Here is a 20,111-nt window from a genome sequence, read left to right on the forward strand (position 1 = left end):
CCCTAATTGCTCCCGATGAGTATGTTGGTGTCTTGGATGGTTTCCTCTGCCATCGGTGTGTGTGTGTGTGTGTGTGTGTGTGTGTGTGTGTGTGTGTGTGTGTGAATGTATGCACAATAAATGCACCATTTACAAAAAAACAAGGTGCACAATCAAGTGCACTACACACGAATGCAAGCACACAGGCATGCACATGCACGCACACAAAAGGTTGTTTACCACAGGGGAGAGATGCTGTCAATTTAAACTCATGCGAGAAAGCAAAGCGGGTTAGGTATTAGACTAATTAATGCAACAACGGAGCTGCCTCCCTGGCACAGCATCCCACAATGGCTGAGCTCTCCGCAGACAAAAGGCTTAAGCACCTCACTCATTTAAGCACTGATGAATTGGCCTGTCTCAACCCAGTGCAACAAAAGCCTAAAATTAGAGGCAAAATAAATACATCTGAGGGCAGAGAGGCTGCGGCAACTCAGCAGCTTTGATGTTGGGTAGGAAAGAAAGGATTATGTAACTGCCAAGAGTATGAGAGAGAGAGAGAGAGAGAGAGAGAGAGAGAGAGAGAGAGAGAGAGAGAGAGAGAGAGAGAGAGAGAGAGAGAGAAATAGAGAATAGATGAACATAAAGTGTCTGACAAAAAAAGTGATTCACAAAAACTAATGAAAACAGAAAAGTACCACACAACCACCTGAGAGAAGAAGGGATAAACAGCGTGGGTTTCTTCTCCTTCCAATCGTTGTCTCGTGGTGCACGGCAGGGGGGCTGTTGCGTATATTCAGGGGAAATATATTGTTTTTAATGAGAAAAGCTCCGAAAGGCAAGCTGTTAATGAGAGCAACGCAACTTCTATTCCCCAGTGCACAACTCCAGGAGAAGTTTTTTATTGTCTTTACTACGAAAATATGAATTGACTAACTCATCTCAAACTCGCTCACCAATCCTCATTTAAAAACATGACAAGATGAGGCTTTCAGTACCCTGGGAGACGAGAATGCATTTACGAAAACACCCATACATCGTGGTTTGGTCTCGCATGGTAATGGCAAACGTATATAGGCTGGTGCTCCGAGTCAACCGAAGGAGGTTAATCTCAACTTCATCTTAAATCCATATTCATTTAAATCCATTATAATAATACATTGCATTATACATTGCTCTAAATTTTACAGAATGCTGCTGCTAGGCTTTTCACTAAAACATATTACTCTTCTTTGAACTTCCAGTACGGTTATCTGTCTGTTTGAGGATTGATTATAAGATTTTACTGATTACCTTTGGCACTCCATGGTCTGGCCCCTAATTACTTTTTTGAGTTATTAACCCCTTGCGAGCCTGTGTGCAGCGCGACGTCCTCAGGCAGTAGTAACCTGCTAGTTGTTCCTGAGGAGAGGCTGAAGACAAAGGGTGACCGTGCCTTGCCGTCAGGGCTCTTTGATTGTGGAATGGCCTGCTCAGGTTGTTCCAGAGTCGAGGAGCAATGACAGCGTGCAAAATCAATGACTTATTTTAAACCACTTCTTAAAACATACATGTTGCAGTGCCTGCGGCGGGGCTGGGCACCATACAAGCATAATTGGCCATGTTCGTTGTTCGTGGGAGGGAAGCTGGGCAGGGAAGTACAATCGTTGTTGCTGCACCAGTGACTCCTACAGGCTGGTCAGGGCGCCTGTCAGCAGGGGTGTTGAACTGTGAGAAATAGGGTGTTCTTCCTCTCGACTGGCATGTCAAGAGAAGTGGCAGGCATGTGGCATGTGTATCAGAGGAGATGTTGTTTCAATACCACACCTACAAAGGACCAACCAGTCCAAAGACCAAAGCAGTACGAGTCAGCAGTGGCAAGACTACACATAGTGAGTGGGGAATTCAACGACTAAATTGTTTGTCAAATTTGTAAAAGCAAATACCGGTACTATTATACTAATGAAAAAAGGATGGCTCATTTCATTTTACTTTTATGTAAAGCACTTTGAAAACTTTTTGCTTCATAAAATTAATTTAGTCATGAAACAGAGGCTGTTATTATCATTATAATACTACTACAATTATTAATACTAATAATAATACAAACAGATATTATTTGTGGAACAAATATAACCAATGGATGAAATATATTACCTTAAAGAAACCTGGGAGTTTGAATTAATGCTTAAACATCTCAAAATGAATCAAGGTAATCTCAAACCATCCAAAATAAATATATACTTTTCCCTGGTCTGTCAGTGTTGTTGCAATGCATTTTAAATATTGCTGAGGGCAGGGGCACATTATACTTCACTGTGTGAAGCTAAGTGGCCCTCGACTTCACCATGCCAATATCACATGGTAACTAGTTACCATAGTACTGCATGGTGCATCTGGGAAATGTTTTGATGAATTCAGGCCGCCCACCCCCTGCCATACGAATGCCATATGAATGCAGATAGAGACATATACAGACACACAAAAGCATGGCATACACACACACAATTGCACACACACACACACCATTGTTGTCCTGAGGATGCACAGTGCCCCCAGGTGGACTGAACTCATCCCTGCAGCCTGGCTAAACAAAGCCAGCGGGTTCTGATGTATTTTACTTGCTTAAGGAACAACAAAATACAATGAAAATTGCAGGAAGGTCATTTGTTAAATGTTTGGCTTTCAGATTCAATGTCTCGCATTTATCGGGAAAACAGATGAGCTTTAATTGGTTCTAATTGGGAGTTAATTCTTTCTATTGTTTTTTCTTTTCTTCCAAACAGCGATCCATAGCTTCTCTCCTCACCTGAGCTATGACCTCTTCAAACGTCCACTTAACAAGGATCAAAGCAGATTCTCTCTCGGCAAAAAGTCTGGATCAGGATAGACTTTTTTAAGAATTTCTAATGCTTCTCCATGGAGACAGCTTTCAGCTGGGTGGGACAGGGTCGCGCTGGATTAAACAGCCATTACAGGATTTATAGAGCAGGTCTTTGTTGTCATCAGAGTACCTCTCATCACTTATTCTCTCGTAATACACCATTTCCTCAACGGACGGGGGAGGAATAAAGAGAAAGACAGAGATGGAGGGCCAAGAGGGGAGAGTGAGGGAGAGAGATGAATACATACAATTAAATGGGCCCATTTCCTTTCATCAAATAGCCAAGTTAGATATAACTCAAAGGCAGACTCCCCCCCATACCCACAGACACTCCCCCCCCCATACCCACAGACACACCCCCCCCCCCCCACCCAAACGCAGCCCCCCCCCCCCCCCCCCCCCCCACACACACACACACACACACACACTTAAAGCAGTACTACTATGTAACCTTTTAACAACTATAGTCTATATAGCATATTATCTCATCCCACAAAATTACAAAGTTTTGTTTAACAATACCAATCATACCTTCCATACATTTATAGACTCGGAGGGGTCCTTACTTGGGGGCTTGACTGAATTACTATGTATAGTGAAGACATGTGAGTTTCATCCTGGTATTTGCCAAGGCACCAAGGCAGAACTACCAGTCAAAGCGAAGACTGGTCAATCACAGCGCGTCCTCGCCAGACATGCTTGCAGGGTAATGAAGTCAAAGATGTTGGCTGACATCTGTTTTGAGTCCAAAGTGGCCACTGATACCCCTAACTACATAATTTTATCTGATAAACATGTATGCATTGCACACAGGCACATCATCCATTAGTCAGTCCCATGCCTCTCTCTGCTCCTCTATCTCCCTCTCACACCATTTGTCTTTCTACCTGACTGCTGTTGTCTAGCACACCAGCCTCTTCCCTTTTCCCCTGTCTAAATTCCTCTTTCCTATTTGAGTCAGCATTCATGCTGCTGCAACGGAGGAGATGGAAAAATACGTCAAAGCATTGCATAAAATTCCACATGTCAATCTTGCAAAAGGTAACTGAGAATTGACATTTTCATTATCCCTATGAATACAGACAGGACTGTGAACATTTCACAGTCTCTGGAGCAGGTGGGATTTCAGTGCATGGACCGTGGTAGGTGCTATAGGTAGAATAACATACAGTATCTCTAGAATATTTGCTGAAAGCCAAACTGACCCCCTTTACACATGACATTAACATGTGACTTAGCAGGTGATCGGATTGCAATTGGATATCACTTGACCACATACAAATACAGTCGTTTATGCAGCCAAGATGCATTGAGAGGACAGATCAGCTCAGACCAACTCCAGAGGTACAGTCAGGGACACATTGTAAATTTGTGATACTATCGACCCCGAGTGGCTGGATCATCCAGGCGGAGACACATCTTCAGGAATTGATTTTAATCGCATTCCAAACCACCAAGAAATTGCAAACATCAGTTAAGTCATATGATATCTACAGACTACAGTAGATGCAATTTAGGCATTTGGCAGACAATCTTAATCGATTTACATTAAGCAGGAACAAAAACATGGAGATACATCATAATATACATAAAGACTAGTTATCATGAATCATACGTAAGATATGAACATAACAGTGGAATATCTATATAATGAAACTACGCAAATATATACTATAGTGCTATGTCTACATAAAATGCTATCTAAGTTACATAAATTGAACCTTTGCATTCGCCTGTATGGTCGTCGGGCTAGGGCTACAGCTAGTGCTACGGGTCAAGATGGAGTCTGAAGAGGTGGGTTTTCAGACAATGGCGGAAGATTAAGAGTGAGTCTGCCGTTCTGATTGTAATAGGAAGTAGTGCATTCCATAGTTTTGAGAAGAATCTGGACACATGTTAATGCCAGGTGTACTGTAATCTGGCTAAAACCTAATCTAAATGAGATGCAATCTAGATTAGACACAAGTTAATGCCAAGTGTAAAGGGTGCCACTGCCATCTTTACTATCCCAGATTATAATAGAAGGGGGGCTTGTTTAGAAAACAATAAACTACATATTTGACTGTAGGAGGGTATAGAGTTGAACTTTGTAATTCGTAGGTTAATTGGATCGCGCCCCTGCGCAGCTCAACCGCAACAGTGACACTCATAATGGCACTGTTAAGAATTAGGTCTTCAACGGGGCCAAACTAACTAAAACTACATGTATTATGGGTCAATGAGGGGAAACGGTTCATGTATTTGCTAACTGGTCAGTGTACAAACTGTGCATGCTGACAAAACGTGTGGTGAATGTATACATTAACCTTAAGCTAATGTGCTCATCAAGTGGATGGGTGGAATATGCTATTCACAGCAGAGTGAAGTTCTCTCTATACACATTGTGATTTACATCACTGGCATTGTACATTCTGCAGTGCTAGAGTTCTGCCCTCAGAGGTATACTTTATGAATAATTCATTCATATCAGAATACTGAGTGTCTAGCATTTGCTTATACAGATGAGACTTATTAATGGCTTACTGGCCTCAAAGACTCTCGGCAGATTCAGTATAGTTATATTATAGTTCTGACTTTGAGCATACTGTACTCATGAGTACTGTACTCATCATGTCATGGGTGCACAGTAAAATCCTCAGTTGAAATTAAAACGGACAGTTTCACTGTGAGGATGACGATCAGCAGCTCAAGGCCGTTACAGTTAATGGTGTTGCTGTCTTGGGAGCATGACCACGGCTTATAATAAGGACTTGAGTCCCTATCAGAGCTGACATTGTGCAATTAAAACAGCGATCAAAGACCTGGGTTTGCAAATTAGATGCAGTAATTTTGGCACACTGCAGATGTGAGGACTGGAGGTGGTGCTCGGTCACCCTGAAATGCAGTCCACCACCAATTGGAAGAATAATGTTTTAACCACCAGAAGAAGTATGAAAACTTACCACTTAATGAACATGGTTAAACACAGTTGCTGCTGTATACTATAAGCCTGATTTATACTTTAGTACGACAGTGTGGCATGCCAAAAATAGATACAAGCTACATCAGTTTTCTTCCACAATGACTGATGCAGTCGATGAACAGAACAGGACTTTGGAGAAAAGAGTCCATGGTACAGTATACATACAGTAGGCTATCACATTCACAGTAGATTACAGAAAACCTTGAATTATCTGTAACTATTCAGGGTGCATTCTAAAAATATGAAAACTATAGAGAATGTTGGGACCAATACCAACAAGCCCTTCAATTTCTACTAACACCGACTGTATATTTTGATTCTTCATTGGCACCGGTGCCTTTTTAGTTGACAATATAATGGCTTAATTTGACCACAAGATGGGGCCCTATGCAAACTATAGCCTGTGTTCACTGCTATGGTCTGGCATTATTTAGCCCATGGGGTTTTCAAACTTTGCGTGCCCAAGGCACACCAAAGGCAGACCTGTTTTTATAGCACAAAATAAATGATATACAAGCTCACAGCACATTGGAGATTTGTTATATTTAGGAAACTCCGTGGGGACAAAACAGAATTTCGCTTATAATGTTCGTTCCATTTCAATATAGTATGAAAATCTACTTGCAGTCATGACATGGAATTTGCCTGAGATACAGTACTGTAGGTAATTCAACAAACAAAACTTATTGCATGTTTTGTTTTGTCAAACCTATGTTATCAATATCATTGCTTTTCAGTACTGACTGAAAAGTACAGCGGAGAAAATACTGATTCACAAACCAAATTCAATCATCCATTACCCGACTTATTACCCGCACTATCATGTATAGCCAACAATGACTCAGTTATTCAATGATGTTTGTCCAACACTGAGTCAGTTATTCAATTATGTTTATCCAACACCGAGTCAATTATTCAATGATGTTTGTCCAACACTGCTATTTGGCGTAAAACAAAGTAAATTGGGCTTAAGTGATTAAAAAAGTGGTACTACCAGTCCAGTGGCCTTGTGGTTAGAGTGTCTGCCCTGAGACTGGGAAGTTGGGGGTTCAATACCCCGGCCAGGGCATACCAAAGACTCAAAATGCGACCCAATGCCTCCCTACTTGGCACTCAGCATCAAGGGTTGGATTTGGGGTAAGTCCCTGCAACATACTAGCGTCATGTCCAGGGGGTGTACTTGTACATCAAGCCGCCTCACTTACGCTACATAAAAAGGATAGGCCGCTCCTGCCCTATGGGCTACATGGCTCGGCAAGGCTTACTTATTTTATTTCAGAAATGTCACATGATCCCGACACACTGGATCTTCAGCGTGCACATGCACAAAAACACATACACATGGCCACACATACAGTACATGTATACAGTACACTCTAATCTGTGTACAGATGTATAACACACACACACACACACACACACACACACACCCTTTACCTCAGTTACAGCAAATCCATTGCAGACTAAACCGTGTGTTTTTGGTGGCGCCTCTACAACACATGGTAAATCCTTATAACCCTCATCATAAGACAAAAACAAAGCACTTGACATAGGTGATTATGTGCTTTCTAATCTGGATCATTAAGCTCTTTAACCATTCCTGAGATCATGTGCCATGGCACTGGAACACAAAGAAACCAACCAAAAGTGGGTTAAAGAAAAATAAACAGCCAGATATAGTTTTGCCCGGGTCAAAATTCCTGGGTATGAAATCAGGGCTGGCAAGAAAATCCTGAGCTTTCCTTTTCAGCATTAGTTCTGCTCTTTTAATCCCTAATTAGTGTAGAGACGGAGGCAGAATCCTTTAGCGGTACGATCGATTAATGGACCAAAAGGCACGGAAAGTACACTGAGGCATCCTGGAAGAACTGGGTTTGCCTGCCAAGGGAAATAAAGTACATCCTATGATGGGTTTGAGCATTAGCAGGAATAAATATACTGCATGAGTGCCCTGTGCCTTCTACAGGTGTCTAAAGGGGTCAAAATTAAGTGAAACTGGAATACACCTTTTCATTTCTCTTCATTATAAACTATCAAGAGACATTTTGGATATGAACCAGGTGCTTAATTAATTAGGGCTTTTTTTCAGCAGTATGCACCGTTATCGACCGCAGAGGGTGGTGAGGCTAATATGCTGCTGTGATGCTCACCTGCACACGGTACAGGGGTTATATAGGATAGGTCCAGAGGGGGGGAAATGTGTCATGGACACACTTATTGTAGTACTGTATATGCTGTAACACAACATAGTTCCTAGGCGACGATACAACCGGAAATGAACCGGAAGTGAAAACTCTGTGCATGCCATTTCCAGATTGCGTTGTTGGTCAAAACAAGCTATATTCAATGGCCCATAACTAAAGAACCGATTGCTGTTACAAAATAGAATAGAAAGAAAAGACGATTGTCCGTCAGTTAGTTCACACAGCGTTTGTTTACATCCGGTTCACACGTCTTGGTCCCGTGGGCCTTCAAAATAAGGGTCTTCACTAAAAAACACTGTACTGGCGGTAGCGGATTTAATAAATGTATTTATTAATGCCTGGCATGCCATGTTTATCTGTTATTGTATTGTACTGTACTGTATTGTATTGTGTTTTTGTATGGATATAGTGTTGTGTGCTTGCACATATGCACACATGGCATCAACGCATGGTGTTGTGTGCTGGCACACTATACACTCCGTCTTTCTTTAATCATTCATTGTTTAAGAGCCTGCCCAGGGACTACAGATGAAATTTAGCTTTGGCTAACTCTGGCCCATTTACATTGAGGTGAAAACTGACATTAATGATTAATGAGCTTTGTCCCTGTCAAATAAATAAATAAATGTGTTTTATTGCGACCATGTCAGTGGCCTTTGTGATTGGAGAAATGCGACACAACTGCTTGGCACTCAGTATTAAAGGGACACTTCACCCTATTTGCAAAAAATGTTAATGAGGTTTAGAAGATTTAAAACACATTCCTGGGGTCTTTATAAAACGTCATTAACATATATTATTTTGCAAAAAGGGTGAAGTGACCCTTTAAGGGCTGGGTTGGGGGTAAGTCCCTCCGACACAATAGCATCATGTCCAGGGGGTGTACTTGTACTTCACGGGGCCACATGACTAACGGAACTGTTCGTTCCCACGGCTACTAAATTACTGTGAATGTCTTCATATTCCAATGATTAATGTTTTATGTAAAGCACTTTGAAATGCCTTCTGGTTGAAATGTACTATAAATACACTTGCCTTGCCTTTCTTCTACTTGGACAATAATTTCTGCCTCATTTTGTTCAATGCATCATGTGTTTATTTGACATTGTGCCTTCTTGTCTTCTGACTTTGTTTCCCTGTTTCTTTCTCTATTCTTTGCATTTATATGTAAACCTGTGATGTGACAATAAATATTGAAGGTGAAGTCGGAGTCACCATGCTGCTACAGAGCTGTTGCTTCAGAAACTGTATTAAAAACAATTTGACTTGTGGCTTCAAAGCATTCAATGACGACTGACGCTACCCACAGTTTTAGTCTTAGCCATTCTGAAACATGCAACAGTACAATATACCACTTGACATACAGAGGCATGAAGGAAGAGCCCGACTGGGAACTCGTCTGTCTATTGTTTTCATCTACACAGAAACAGTGTTACGGGTGTTGCAGAGTGGGGACTGACCATGCTGTTGAGTTCAGAGTCGTCGTAGCTGTCACAGGGAAGCATATGGGGACCTCCCAGAGGCTCCAGCCCTTCCTCGTCCCACATGTAAGTTCCCCCAGAGCTGTTGGAGGGGGACAGCTCCAGTGAGGAGCCATGCAGGAAGTCACCCCCCTCTGAGGACAGCGCCAGAGGGCTCCTGGTCACCTCGTCCTTATGACCTGCAGATGAGATACAATAACACAGAGTTTATAGCTCAACTCAGTTCCTGGAACATTAGCTAAAGTAGTAATAATGCCAGTAGTATTGCATTACCACTTTCAAATCAAAGGGTTGGATTGGGGGGTCAAATCTACTAATCAAATGATTCCCGAGCGCGGCACGGCTGCAGCTCACCACTCCTTGGCTGCGGCTCACAGCTCCAAGAGATGGGTCAAATGCGGAGAACAAATTTCACTGCGTGACAAATCGTATGACTTTGACTTTGAACCTGATGTCTGCAGAATAAGTTATTCCTTATACTACATTGTTATTATGGTTGCATATATATGACCATTATATTTTACAATCACTTATAGTGCATAATAATAATTATAATAATATAATAATGAATTATGTCTCATGAATTATGAGCCGGATGTCTCCCCATGATATCATGTACATAAAGCATGAGCATCACCGGCACCCACATTAGAATATTGTCTCGACTCCTATTTGCCTTAATGCTAATTGTCAAAGGTTTTCAAAAATAGTGAAAATAGCAGATCTACAGGCTCACAATCGTTGCGATGTCGTGCATTGTGAGCTTGTAGAGAGGCTATTTTTGTTTAACAAAGTATAGGGCTTAAGAGGTGCACGCACGCACGCACAACTTAAAAAAATATTCTAATCAATCACCTGTAAGGTCCATGTTGGCCCAGTCCATGGTCTCACTGAGGAAGTTCTGTAGCCGGCTCTGGGTAGCGCTGCCAATCTTTCTGTTGTCAGGCAGGTCCACGTCACTGAGCCCATCACCCACGCTCTCAAAGTCATCCAGAAACTCTTCGCTGGTGTCCCCTCGATCCAGAGAGGAGGCCGAAGACAGGGACATGTCCTCCAGGGCCTCCCCGACTGCCTGGTGAGAGCTTTCCGTTAACAGACCCCCTCCACTTCCTTCTCCCTCACCTCCTATGCCAGAGCTACAATCACTGTTACTGGGGGGGTCTGCTTTCTCATTCTCCCCGGGGGACACGAGGTCTATCGCTATATCCACGATTGCTCCGCTCACGGGGGCGGTCAATGGTCTAATGTCCCCTTTAACCCGCCCTGTGAACAGGGGCTTCTGCTGCCTTGCCTGCACGGGTCTGGACAGTTTGTAGCTAAGAGACCCACCGTCACTGCTACCTGAGGGCTTGTTGAGAACACAGCTAGGGAGCAGCGGCTTCTTCAGAGCGCTGGGGGTGGTTGGCGTGGGAGCGGTAGAGGACAAGGGGGACGAGAGTGTGGTGGACGTTGGGGAGGTTCTGCTGTACTGAAATCCGAGACCAAGACCTCCTCCGCCATCGAGACCGCCACCCAAGCCTCCCAGGCCCAGGCCCACCCTGCCGCTGCTCAGTTGTGGGGGTTTGAGGAAGCTGACGCGTGGTGGGCGGAGCTGGGTGTTGACCAGGGGCTTGGCCAACTCCACGGCCCGGTTGAAGGAGAAGGATCGTATCATAGGCTGGCTGGTAGGCGAGGGGATCTGCTTGAAGTGAGTGAAGCTGTGCGAGCGCACCATGTTGTCTGGCACAATGTCATGTGTCGTGAGGCCTTCACTGGACTGGGGCAGGCTGTCCTGGGAGCTGCTGCGGTGAGACCCAGGGCCAGCCCGGGGGCGCACCAGGCGCGATTCGCACCCAGACGTTGCCCCCGGCCGAGTGGGAGAAATGGACCCATTCTGGGCTGATTTAAGAGATCCGTTGAGCGGGCTCTGGGCAAGCTTGGTCCCCGCTTTGGGATTCAACTTTGAGGTCTGCTTGGGAATGGCCTTAGGGCTAGAGGTGGCCACCGGTGATGGGCCAGACCGCCGTAGCCTCAGGGGGGTCCCTGGGGCTCCGCATTTCACCACCTCCTTGGTCGTTGAAGAGGGATGAATCTTATCCTCACAGCCTCCCACCTCAGGGCTGGTGGAGGTAGCGGGAGTATTACCTCCATCTCTCCGCCATTTCAGGGAAAAAGAAGACGCACGGACAACACCATTAGTTACTGAATGGGTGGTCTTGACCTCCTGGGTAATGGGAGTTGTCTGCGGGGTGCCATTGGACAAGGAGCCAGAAGATCGGGCACCAAATTTAGGCAGTCTGGACACCATAGCAGACTTGATGGGCGCCTTTTCTTCCATTAGATGCCAGGACTGGCATGGATGGGCATGGAATCACACAGACCTAGGAGAGAGAGACAAACAGACAGTGAGAGACAGATAAGACTGTATACTATTTAACTTTTGCAATAAGCAAACTAAAGTATATTTCCTTTCCCAATCAGACATAATTCCCCTCTTTATAATTATTCCATTCGTATCCTTTATTCAAATGGGCCGGCAGACCTGATGACATAATTTACTGACAATTACTTATTGTTAAAACATACGCTAGAATAAATAATTACATTACGCTCAGTTAAGTGTGTGTGTGTGTGTGTGTGTGTGTGTGTGTGTGTGTGTGTGTGTGTGTGTGTGTAATCCATTGTTTGCTCCTCACCATACGCACACAGTGGGCTTGGGCTTGGTACTGCCTACCACCTATGCTAGAATAAATAATTACATTACGCTCATTTAAGCATTCTGATAAGGTACGTAAGCGCTAAGTGCCACTGCCAATTTCACCTGTCGTTGGCCGTTAAAGTGAGACATCATTGAGTCGAACTGAGAGTAAAGACATGGGTCCACAATGTGATGTTTTATAAAGACGGCACACTTTTGATCCTAAGGTAAAATATCTTGCCACCGACTAAATCCCTCCAAGTTAAAGAGAATAACGTTAGTGTCAGTTCTACAGCACACTCCACTGAGAACGCATGCACGCACGCACACACGCAGGCACGCAGGCAAGCAGGCACGCACACACACACGCACGCAGGCAAGGCCCTCGTCGTCTTCTAAATGCTACATACTGTATGCATGCTGCTTGTGTGTGTGTGTGTGTGTGTGTGTGTGTGTGTGTGTGTGTGGGGGGGGGGGGGGGGGGGGGGGGTATTGGCAAGGTTTATCAGATGAATTGGGACTACATCTGGTCTTGTGTCCTTGGCTTAATGGTTACGATTTCATCACATTTGTCTCATCACTGATCTTCCGGGCTGTGAGATCATACAGTACAGACATACAGAATGATACTAAAAAGGTGTTATAGAACTATTCAGAATATGTGGTCTTTGTAACACTAATTAAACAAGGCTGGCTAAGAACACATTCTCATCTCTAATACCTCCCAAAAGCAAAGGGGAAATATGACAGAACAAAGACAACATTCTTTGATAAGAAGATCACGAGCTGGTGTGTGTTTTGAGAGGAGGTTTCAAAAGGTTTCTGAGGAGCCTCCCATGTGACCTGTGGTGGCTGGCACAGGCAATTGGAGGACATGGCACAACAAACACATTGCCCAGGCAAGAGCAGGGCGGGATGGATGGAGAGAGAGGGCAAGAGACAGGAGAACACAGAGGCTGGGACGGCAGCCAGCCTGCTGTGAACAGTGAATGGAGGGTGAACTGGCGTTAGGCCGTTGGAGGGAGAACACAGGGCCCACTGCCATTCAGTTCCCGTCACATTCATTCAGTTCCAATCAGTCACACCGTGTGTGTCTACGTACGGGCTGTCGGACTGCACCTGCAGGTTGCATCCGTTTGGCTAGTGCAGGAACTTTAGCAGTGATTTGAGCTCCCCAGAGCAGCCAGATGGCAGGCGAGGTTGTACAAATGTAACCAAATGGATCCGAAAAGGGTCCATTCGGATACATTTGGTTACATTTGTACACTATACACTCCAAGTTACAAATGCATAAATTAACAGGAGGATATTTTGTTTTACTGTGTAGAATGTAGAATGGATCATTAGTGAAAGCAGCTCAACAGAAAATGCACCAAAGTCAGGGGGCATTCAGATTAAGTGTTCAAGTGTGTTTTGCTCTTTGCTTTTAGCTAAAAATGAATGAGTGCACATGAAAAACCCACATATACAAATACTAAATAATGCAACATTAGGCTACAGCTGGCTACACCTGCCTGGATTATGTTTGTACTTTTGTACTCCTGTGTGAATGATGTGATGCAAATAGTTGATTTGTGATAATAATTGGGATATAATGATGAAACTGATTTGACTCTACAAGGAATTCATATTAATTAGGAAACTGACATTTTTGTATGGAAATAATTTCACACTCTAACATTCCATGCCAGCTATTAAAACACTTTCCTTGTGGAACCCGCTAAACCCGACTTTTTTCCCATTGTCTTTCCCTGCTAAACACGCTAAACCCGTTTTAGTTTTATCTAACTATAAATACACCAAGTGTGTGTGTGTGTGTGTGTGTGTGTGTGTGTGTGCGCGTGTAATCCACGTAACTCGAGAACCGTTCGCCCCACCAACTTCAAATTCGGTGTCGAGTCGGTCAGACCCACGGTTGTCCAGAACCACCCCAAAAAGGCTCTTCTGACATCATACTGACGTCTGCATAGACTCCATATTTGGGCATGCCTGACAAAGAACTCCATATATGGGCATAAACAGGACACAGACATATTATCTGGGTGTGGCATGCATTTCCAACATGCATAGTTCCAAGTAGGCCAGTGCCCAATGGGCACCGCTGTAGGGGCTCCAATGGGCACCGCTCTAGTATTTATTAGCGGTTGCCTCCTGGTCTGCTTTATGGAGGGTGACTAATCCTCCCTCCAGTCTTTGGAGAGGGCAAACTTCCATGGTTCTCATGGTGGTATTGAGCTGGGTGTCCACTTGGTGTGTGTGTGTGTGATGACCTTATTCTGCTGCAGAGTATGACAGGGCCAGTGCTGAGGTGTGCTCTAGTATGTTTAATTCGACGTTTGATAACTTTTAAGACATACATGGTTTCCATCGGACATCGTGACGAAGATGACGCTTTAGGACGACATAACTGGAAATCAACCCATCACTGGCTGGTGTTTAATGGCCGCATCCATCTCGCTCTGTTCTGTGTTGTTGTTTCGCATCGTGGTAGTAAAATATTTTTCGACTCGGTAACATACGTTGAGATGTACACGCAGATCCTTCACACAAAGGTCCGACATGCGGAAACAACGGTCGAACATGCGCTGCTCTCGTGCCTGCACTGCAGTTATGGTTAGGTTAGGGTTTGAGGTAGGTTGTCAGTCTAATGACAGTGACAGTCGGACCAATATTATGTCTGAACTAAAGCCTTTTTGTTACCGCGATCATCACTACTTTGCCTATGGGCCGTCGAATAAAACTTATTTTGACCTGGGGCACAATCTGGGAAAGGAATCCGAGATAAAGGCATTTGAAAAGATGTTTACAACAACGAGTGGACGTGTGCTTACAGAACATTTTCTGTTTACTTCATTGCCTAGCAACCCAATGCTAATGTATCTGCCATTACGACGGCGAGCCATCATAAACCACTATAAAGGAAAGGACCATAAGCCGTAGATTTAAGGCATTGGCGCTCAACCCCTGAATTGGCTATAGTGTACATCAATAGCAGTGAATGTGTTTTAATAAAGCAACCCCCACTGCCGCAAAAAGAAAGAAAGACATGAAATGTTGTGTTAAGATTTGTGTATTTGTCCCATTGCAGAGACAGAGGTTATTACTCTAGTTTGTGTGCCACAGCTCCCAAGGCAGCAGAAGGGCAGTAATTCACTCCACATGGAGGGGATAGGAGAGGGCTGGTGTGCTACAATGAGAGTCCCCTGTCTGGAAAGGGCTACACCGTTACACTATGCCACACACTGACCCGCATTCACCAGTCACACACCACCACCACCATAAGAAAATAAATAAACACCCAATACATTCCCGTTTCCAGGGCCATCTTGCTAGTACTAATCTGCTTCACAAACATGCGCACACACATAATATAGGCACACATAACATGCGCATGCCCATTGCCCACATAACCAGGTCAACCTTTCACAGGCAGGACAGTCAAAGCCTCTTGGTCTAGTGAAAATGGTGGGCCAATGCGTGTCATTAGAAACAAGTCTAATTGGGGGAGGATGGGGGGTATCTGTTGCCAAAGCTCCCCCAGCATCAACTAGGTTCCATATTGATATCAAGTTTGACACATCCACCATCACATCATGTCAGCAAGTCCACCAAATATCTCCCCATCTGGGTCATCAGAATAATGACCACAAAGCCCCTCCAAAGAGTCCAAATACACTTTATCCCTTTACAATAATCTGATTGATGGATCTAGAATAGACTAGTATGTACAGTACGTAACCTTGGTTTAAAAATAAAAAAAAGGTTAGCCACTAATTTATACATAATATGATAGATAAACTATTTTCTATTTTTTATTAGATTTATTTTTCCGTTTAGCTTATCTATCTTGTCTGTCCATGAATACGTACTCTGCTGTTGTTGCTTTGGTTTGTATTTTAAGTTTTCTGTTTTATGTGTTTGTAAAAAATCTAAAATAAAGTACTGATCATAAAATACATAATATGATAGTGTTGAAAATAACCTTTCAATCGAGAAACCTGATGTGTGATGTGTCTTTTATTTATATAAATTTGTCTTAAAATTACATTTAAAGATAGCATTAGTCTATAGTAGATTATCTATACTGTAGATTAAATGAGAGGTCACATGACAAATACCTGATCATACTATATTTCAATGAATGTAATATATTGATTGATTACAGATTTTCTCTACTATTTTTAATTTCAGGGCAGATATGAATCTGCCATTCCGCATTGGGGCTGATGTAATTTGCTTGCGGCACAACTACACTGTGAGCAATGTACTACTTGTGCCTCAAGCAAATTCAATCAGGGGCCAACACAGTACACAGACTACATTCCCTATCACACAGTGGTCTTTTAAGTCCAAAACAGCCCCCAGGATAAACAACAAAAAAGGCATTTAGGCAAAACAGCTGAACTGACTGTGACACGCATTCAAAGGTAGGGCAGTAACTAAGGCACACCATCTGTCAACTGCCCATGTGAAAGCATGCCCATCCCCCCACGGCAGTTTAGTAAATAAATATCCATCACCAGCATAATAAAACATGGGAAATACCCTTTTTAGCACAACGACATTAACCACGGGTGGCTTTGGCTAAGAACTGCATCCCTGGCCTATATATGCAACCACTCATTAAGCCTTGATATTGGGGGTGGATACACAAATAGCACACCTAGTGATGTAACGTTGAGGTCAAGGCCAGTGCATGTGTAAAGATGCTGCACTCTTAAGCACAATGCATACTGGAGCCACAGCTTCTGTAAGAGAAGCCATGCAGATTGTGCAAAAATAACAGTCAAAGACCTTGATTCCAAAGCATGAATGCTAAACTGAGCTATTTGTGAGATGGTCAATAAACAGTCAAAAAGCTGACTGTTGTTTCCGCTCATAAAGAAAATCAAGCTAAATTAGGCACAATAAGTGTTAGAAAGACTTTCATTAATTAATGGTACAGTAGAGCTGCACAATGACAAATCATAATCCTTTACTTTTATTACTTTGCTGAATGTTGTAATAATCACAATTATGAATCACAATAATTAATCGTATTTTATACTATTTGTAATGTCTTTGTTGTCTATTGCTTGCTGCCATCCCTTCGAGTACAGTATGTAATGATTCATTGTCTATTTTTACTGTGCCTATGTGAGGCCCTCTGTGAGCCTTTTACTGTGCCTGTGAGCCTGCTGGGAGATGGATTGTATGATGTTCGTAATGGTGAGGACTGAGACAAGGGCATGGAGTAACAGCTAACCAAAAAAAGGAATTGCCAATTTTCACACAGTACAGTATATAATCATGATCAAAATCGTGATTTGCCATTATTTCTGATTAATTGTCCTTTGATTTATGGATGTGCACTCAATGATGGGCTTGGGATGGAGGGTATTGACAGACAGACAGATACATAAAACAGACAGAAAGAGTAACAAAGAGAAAGAGAGAGAGAGAGAGAGAGAGAGAGAGAGATCCTCCATAGCTCTTGCAGCTGTTTATTCTCAGCAGATATCTGCAGGGATGATGACATCTTTTGGTTCTTTCCTAGTATATATTGGGGGAGAGAGCATTCTGACACCCTGCCAGCGAGGAGTTCCTGCCTGCCTTTATTTCCGACCCCAGTAAGCAAGCACTGGGAAGATACACAGGAAGGAAGGTTTAATATGTGAGCCAGTGTGTTGTTTGTGTTTCTTGGTTACTTTACACTGTTCTGTGGAGTGCCTTCTACCCAAAAAAAACCCCACAAAAAAACACATTTTCCCACACTAAAGTAAAACCACCAAAAAGCTCCAACAGCAGCCAGAACAGGTCATTTGTTATTGCAGCAGTGTGTACTTTTTTATGCTACAAACCTTTATATCAGGTTTTAAGGACCATATCAAATACAATATCTTTTGAAAATCAGCATGTCCACTTTAAACTCCATATTTCACCGGTGTACAGTATCAGAGAAGTTATCAGGGACTAGTGTTACCAGGCCAAAGAAAGACGTGCAAACAAGGGGAGGAGGGTGATATGAGGGATCTGCAGCAAGAACCAGGTCATTTGTTTTGGCAAAGATTTCACTTTCAAACTGACGCGTGCATGCACAGACAGCAGACACCCGTGCGTGCGTCCACACACACACACACACACACACACACACACACACACACACACACACACACACACACACACACACACACACACACACACACACACACACACACACACACACACACACACACACACACACACACACTGCAGGGCAGCATTCTTCAGGATCAACAGGACGGACGCATATCAGATGCGACAGCCCCAGGGCTCTGATCTATTGGGTCAGTGAGGCTACGCATGAGTGCAGCAGCACTACTACATAAAATAAGGCCCCTCCCCCCATTCAGCTTCACCACAAGGTTGGTCCTCAACTCCCAACGCTCATATACGTAGCACCCAATCACAACACAACCTCAGCTCCATCACTCAGCAGCATAATGTGACACGGGTTACGTCACCGCTTCCCTCGTTTACCTTCGCTCATGTGTTTTTACAAGTTTACGGAGGGACTCGGGAGGCTTTTTATTTCACTCAATTCGGACAGTGGGAAGAGAGCCAGCGAGGCAGAGAAAGTAATAAAGTGTGTGTGTGTGTGTGTGTGTGTGTGTGTGTGTGTGTGGGGGGGGGGGGGGGGGGGGCACTTCCTCCTCACACAGTGGCCTCGAGCAACAGACAATTGTCTGTGGAATGTTCTCTCATATTCTAAATTCTTTATTTCTTTCACTCATTCCCTCCACAGACTCTAACTTCGTGACCAGAGATACTTGTAAGCAAATCCAGCAGATGTCTGATGGGGATACTATCTGGACCAGGGTGTGAGGCTGTGAGCTAAACAACCAGGAGGAGCGTGGCGAGTGGTGAAGAAGGGAAGACGCCCGGAAACACAAAGGGAGGAATGGGGGAGGGATGAAAAGGGGTTGAAGTAGGTTATATCTTCTTTGACAATGAGTGGTCCTTAGTTGGCACGGCTTAGCGGGCGTCTACAGTAAACCTTGCTTCTCTTTCTTCTCCTCCCACATTCCCTCTATCACTCTGGCTCTTTCTCTCTCATTCTCTTTGCTGTTGTACAGCAGAGCCAATCTGCCAGTCTTGTCTGTGTGCCAGAACTGTGGCCTCTTGAGACTGTAAATCTAACCGTCATTCGAGCTGCAGAACTAATCAATTGTACGGATCAATAACTCCATAAAATGAGTGGTGAGTGCAAGATGGCACCCGGGCCAGACGGACATCACTCTCAGACAAGAAAGTTAACATTATTTGTATGGAAGGACACGCCCACATACAGTACATAGTAGTATGCAACATAGCTTCCCCCTGTTGTCTATGTTAACGATCTGGTTTGTTTTAGCTTTAAACATGAGCTAAATTAAATCCAAGATTAATGTTAATTTTGTGTACAGTACAAACTGCAATGCTACCACAGCCAATGAAACACTGGACTCCTTTAAGTCACCCACATATTTGTATTCATTAGCAGCTCAGTTGGTCTTTCCACAGTTTCCATCAACCATTTGCAGCTCAGTTGTTCTTTCCATCAACTCTCTAACAAACATTAAACTATGGCAGGCTGTTTCATCATATACTGTACTAACTATAGCATTATTACAACATTCCTGTTTGCTAGTAGTAATATAAACATTAGACATACACACTGCAAGCAGACAATTTGTATTTTACTAGTCACCTGTCGGTTGCTGAGATGTAGTGTCTTGTTTATTAACTATTGTTGAATGGTAAGGAGAGGCCAGGCACTGGATCTCCAACCATGCCCTCGCATAGCCATCTTCAGGGTCCCCAGTGACACACTAACCCTTCAATCCACCCATGCAGATGTAATCGCATTCACCTCCCTTTTGGCACGAAGGAGGATTCTGCTCATCACAGACTGGAAATGCCCCAAAGAATCCCAGTTCTAGGTTTG

At 43.6% G+C, this 20,111-nt stretch overlaps 1 protein-coding gene across 2 annotated transcripts in view; it reads right to left on the minus strand.

Moving 5' to 3' along the window:
• ccser2a (coiled-coil serine-rich protein 2a) overlaps positions 1-20,111 on the minus strand; it is an 81,284-nt gene that overhangs the window by 50,331 nt on the left and 10,842 nt on the right. For both annotated transcript variants that reach the window (XM_080782477.1, XM_080782478.1), the window contains exons 2-3: positions 10,345-11,849; positions 9,469-9,668 (exon numbers count right to left, since the gene is read on the minus strand). In XM_080782477.1, the coding sequence (XP_080638603.1) occupies positions 9,469-9,668; positions 10,345-11,806 (1,662 nt within the window). In that variant the 5' untranslated portion in view covers positions 11,807-11,849. The remainder of the gene's footprint in view (positions 1-9,468; positions 9,669-10,344; positions 11,850-20,111) is intronic.

The sequence above is a fragment of the Protomyctophum bolini genome, assembly GCF_963924005.1.
Source record: "Protomyctophum bolini genome assembly, chromosome: 14".
NCBI classification, from domain to species: domain Eukaryota; kingdom Metazoa; phylum Chordata; class Actinopteri; order Myctophiformes; family Myctophidae; genus Protomyctophum; species Protomyctophum bolini.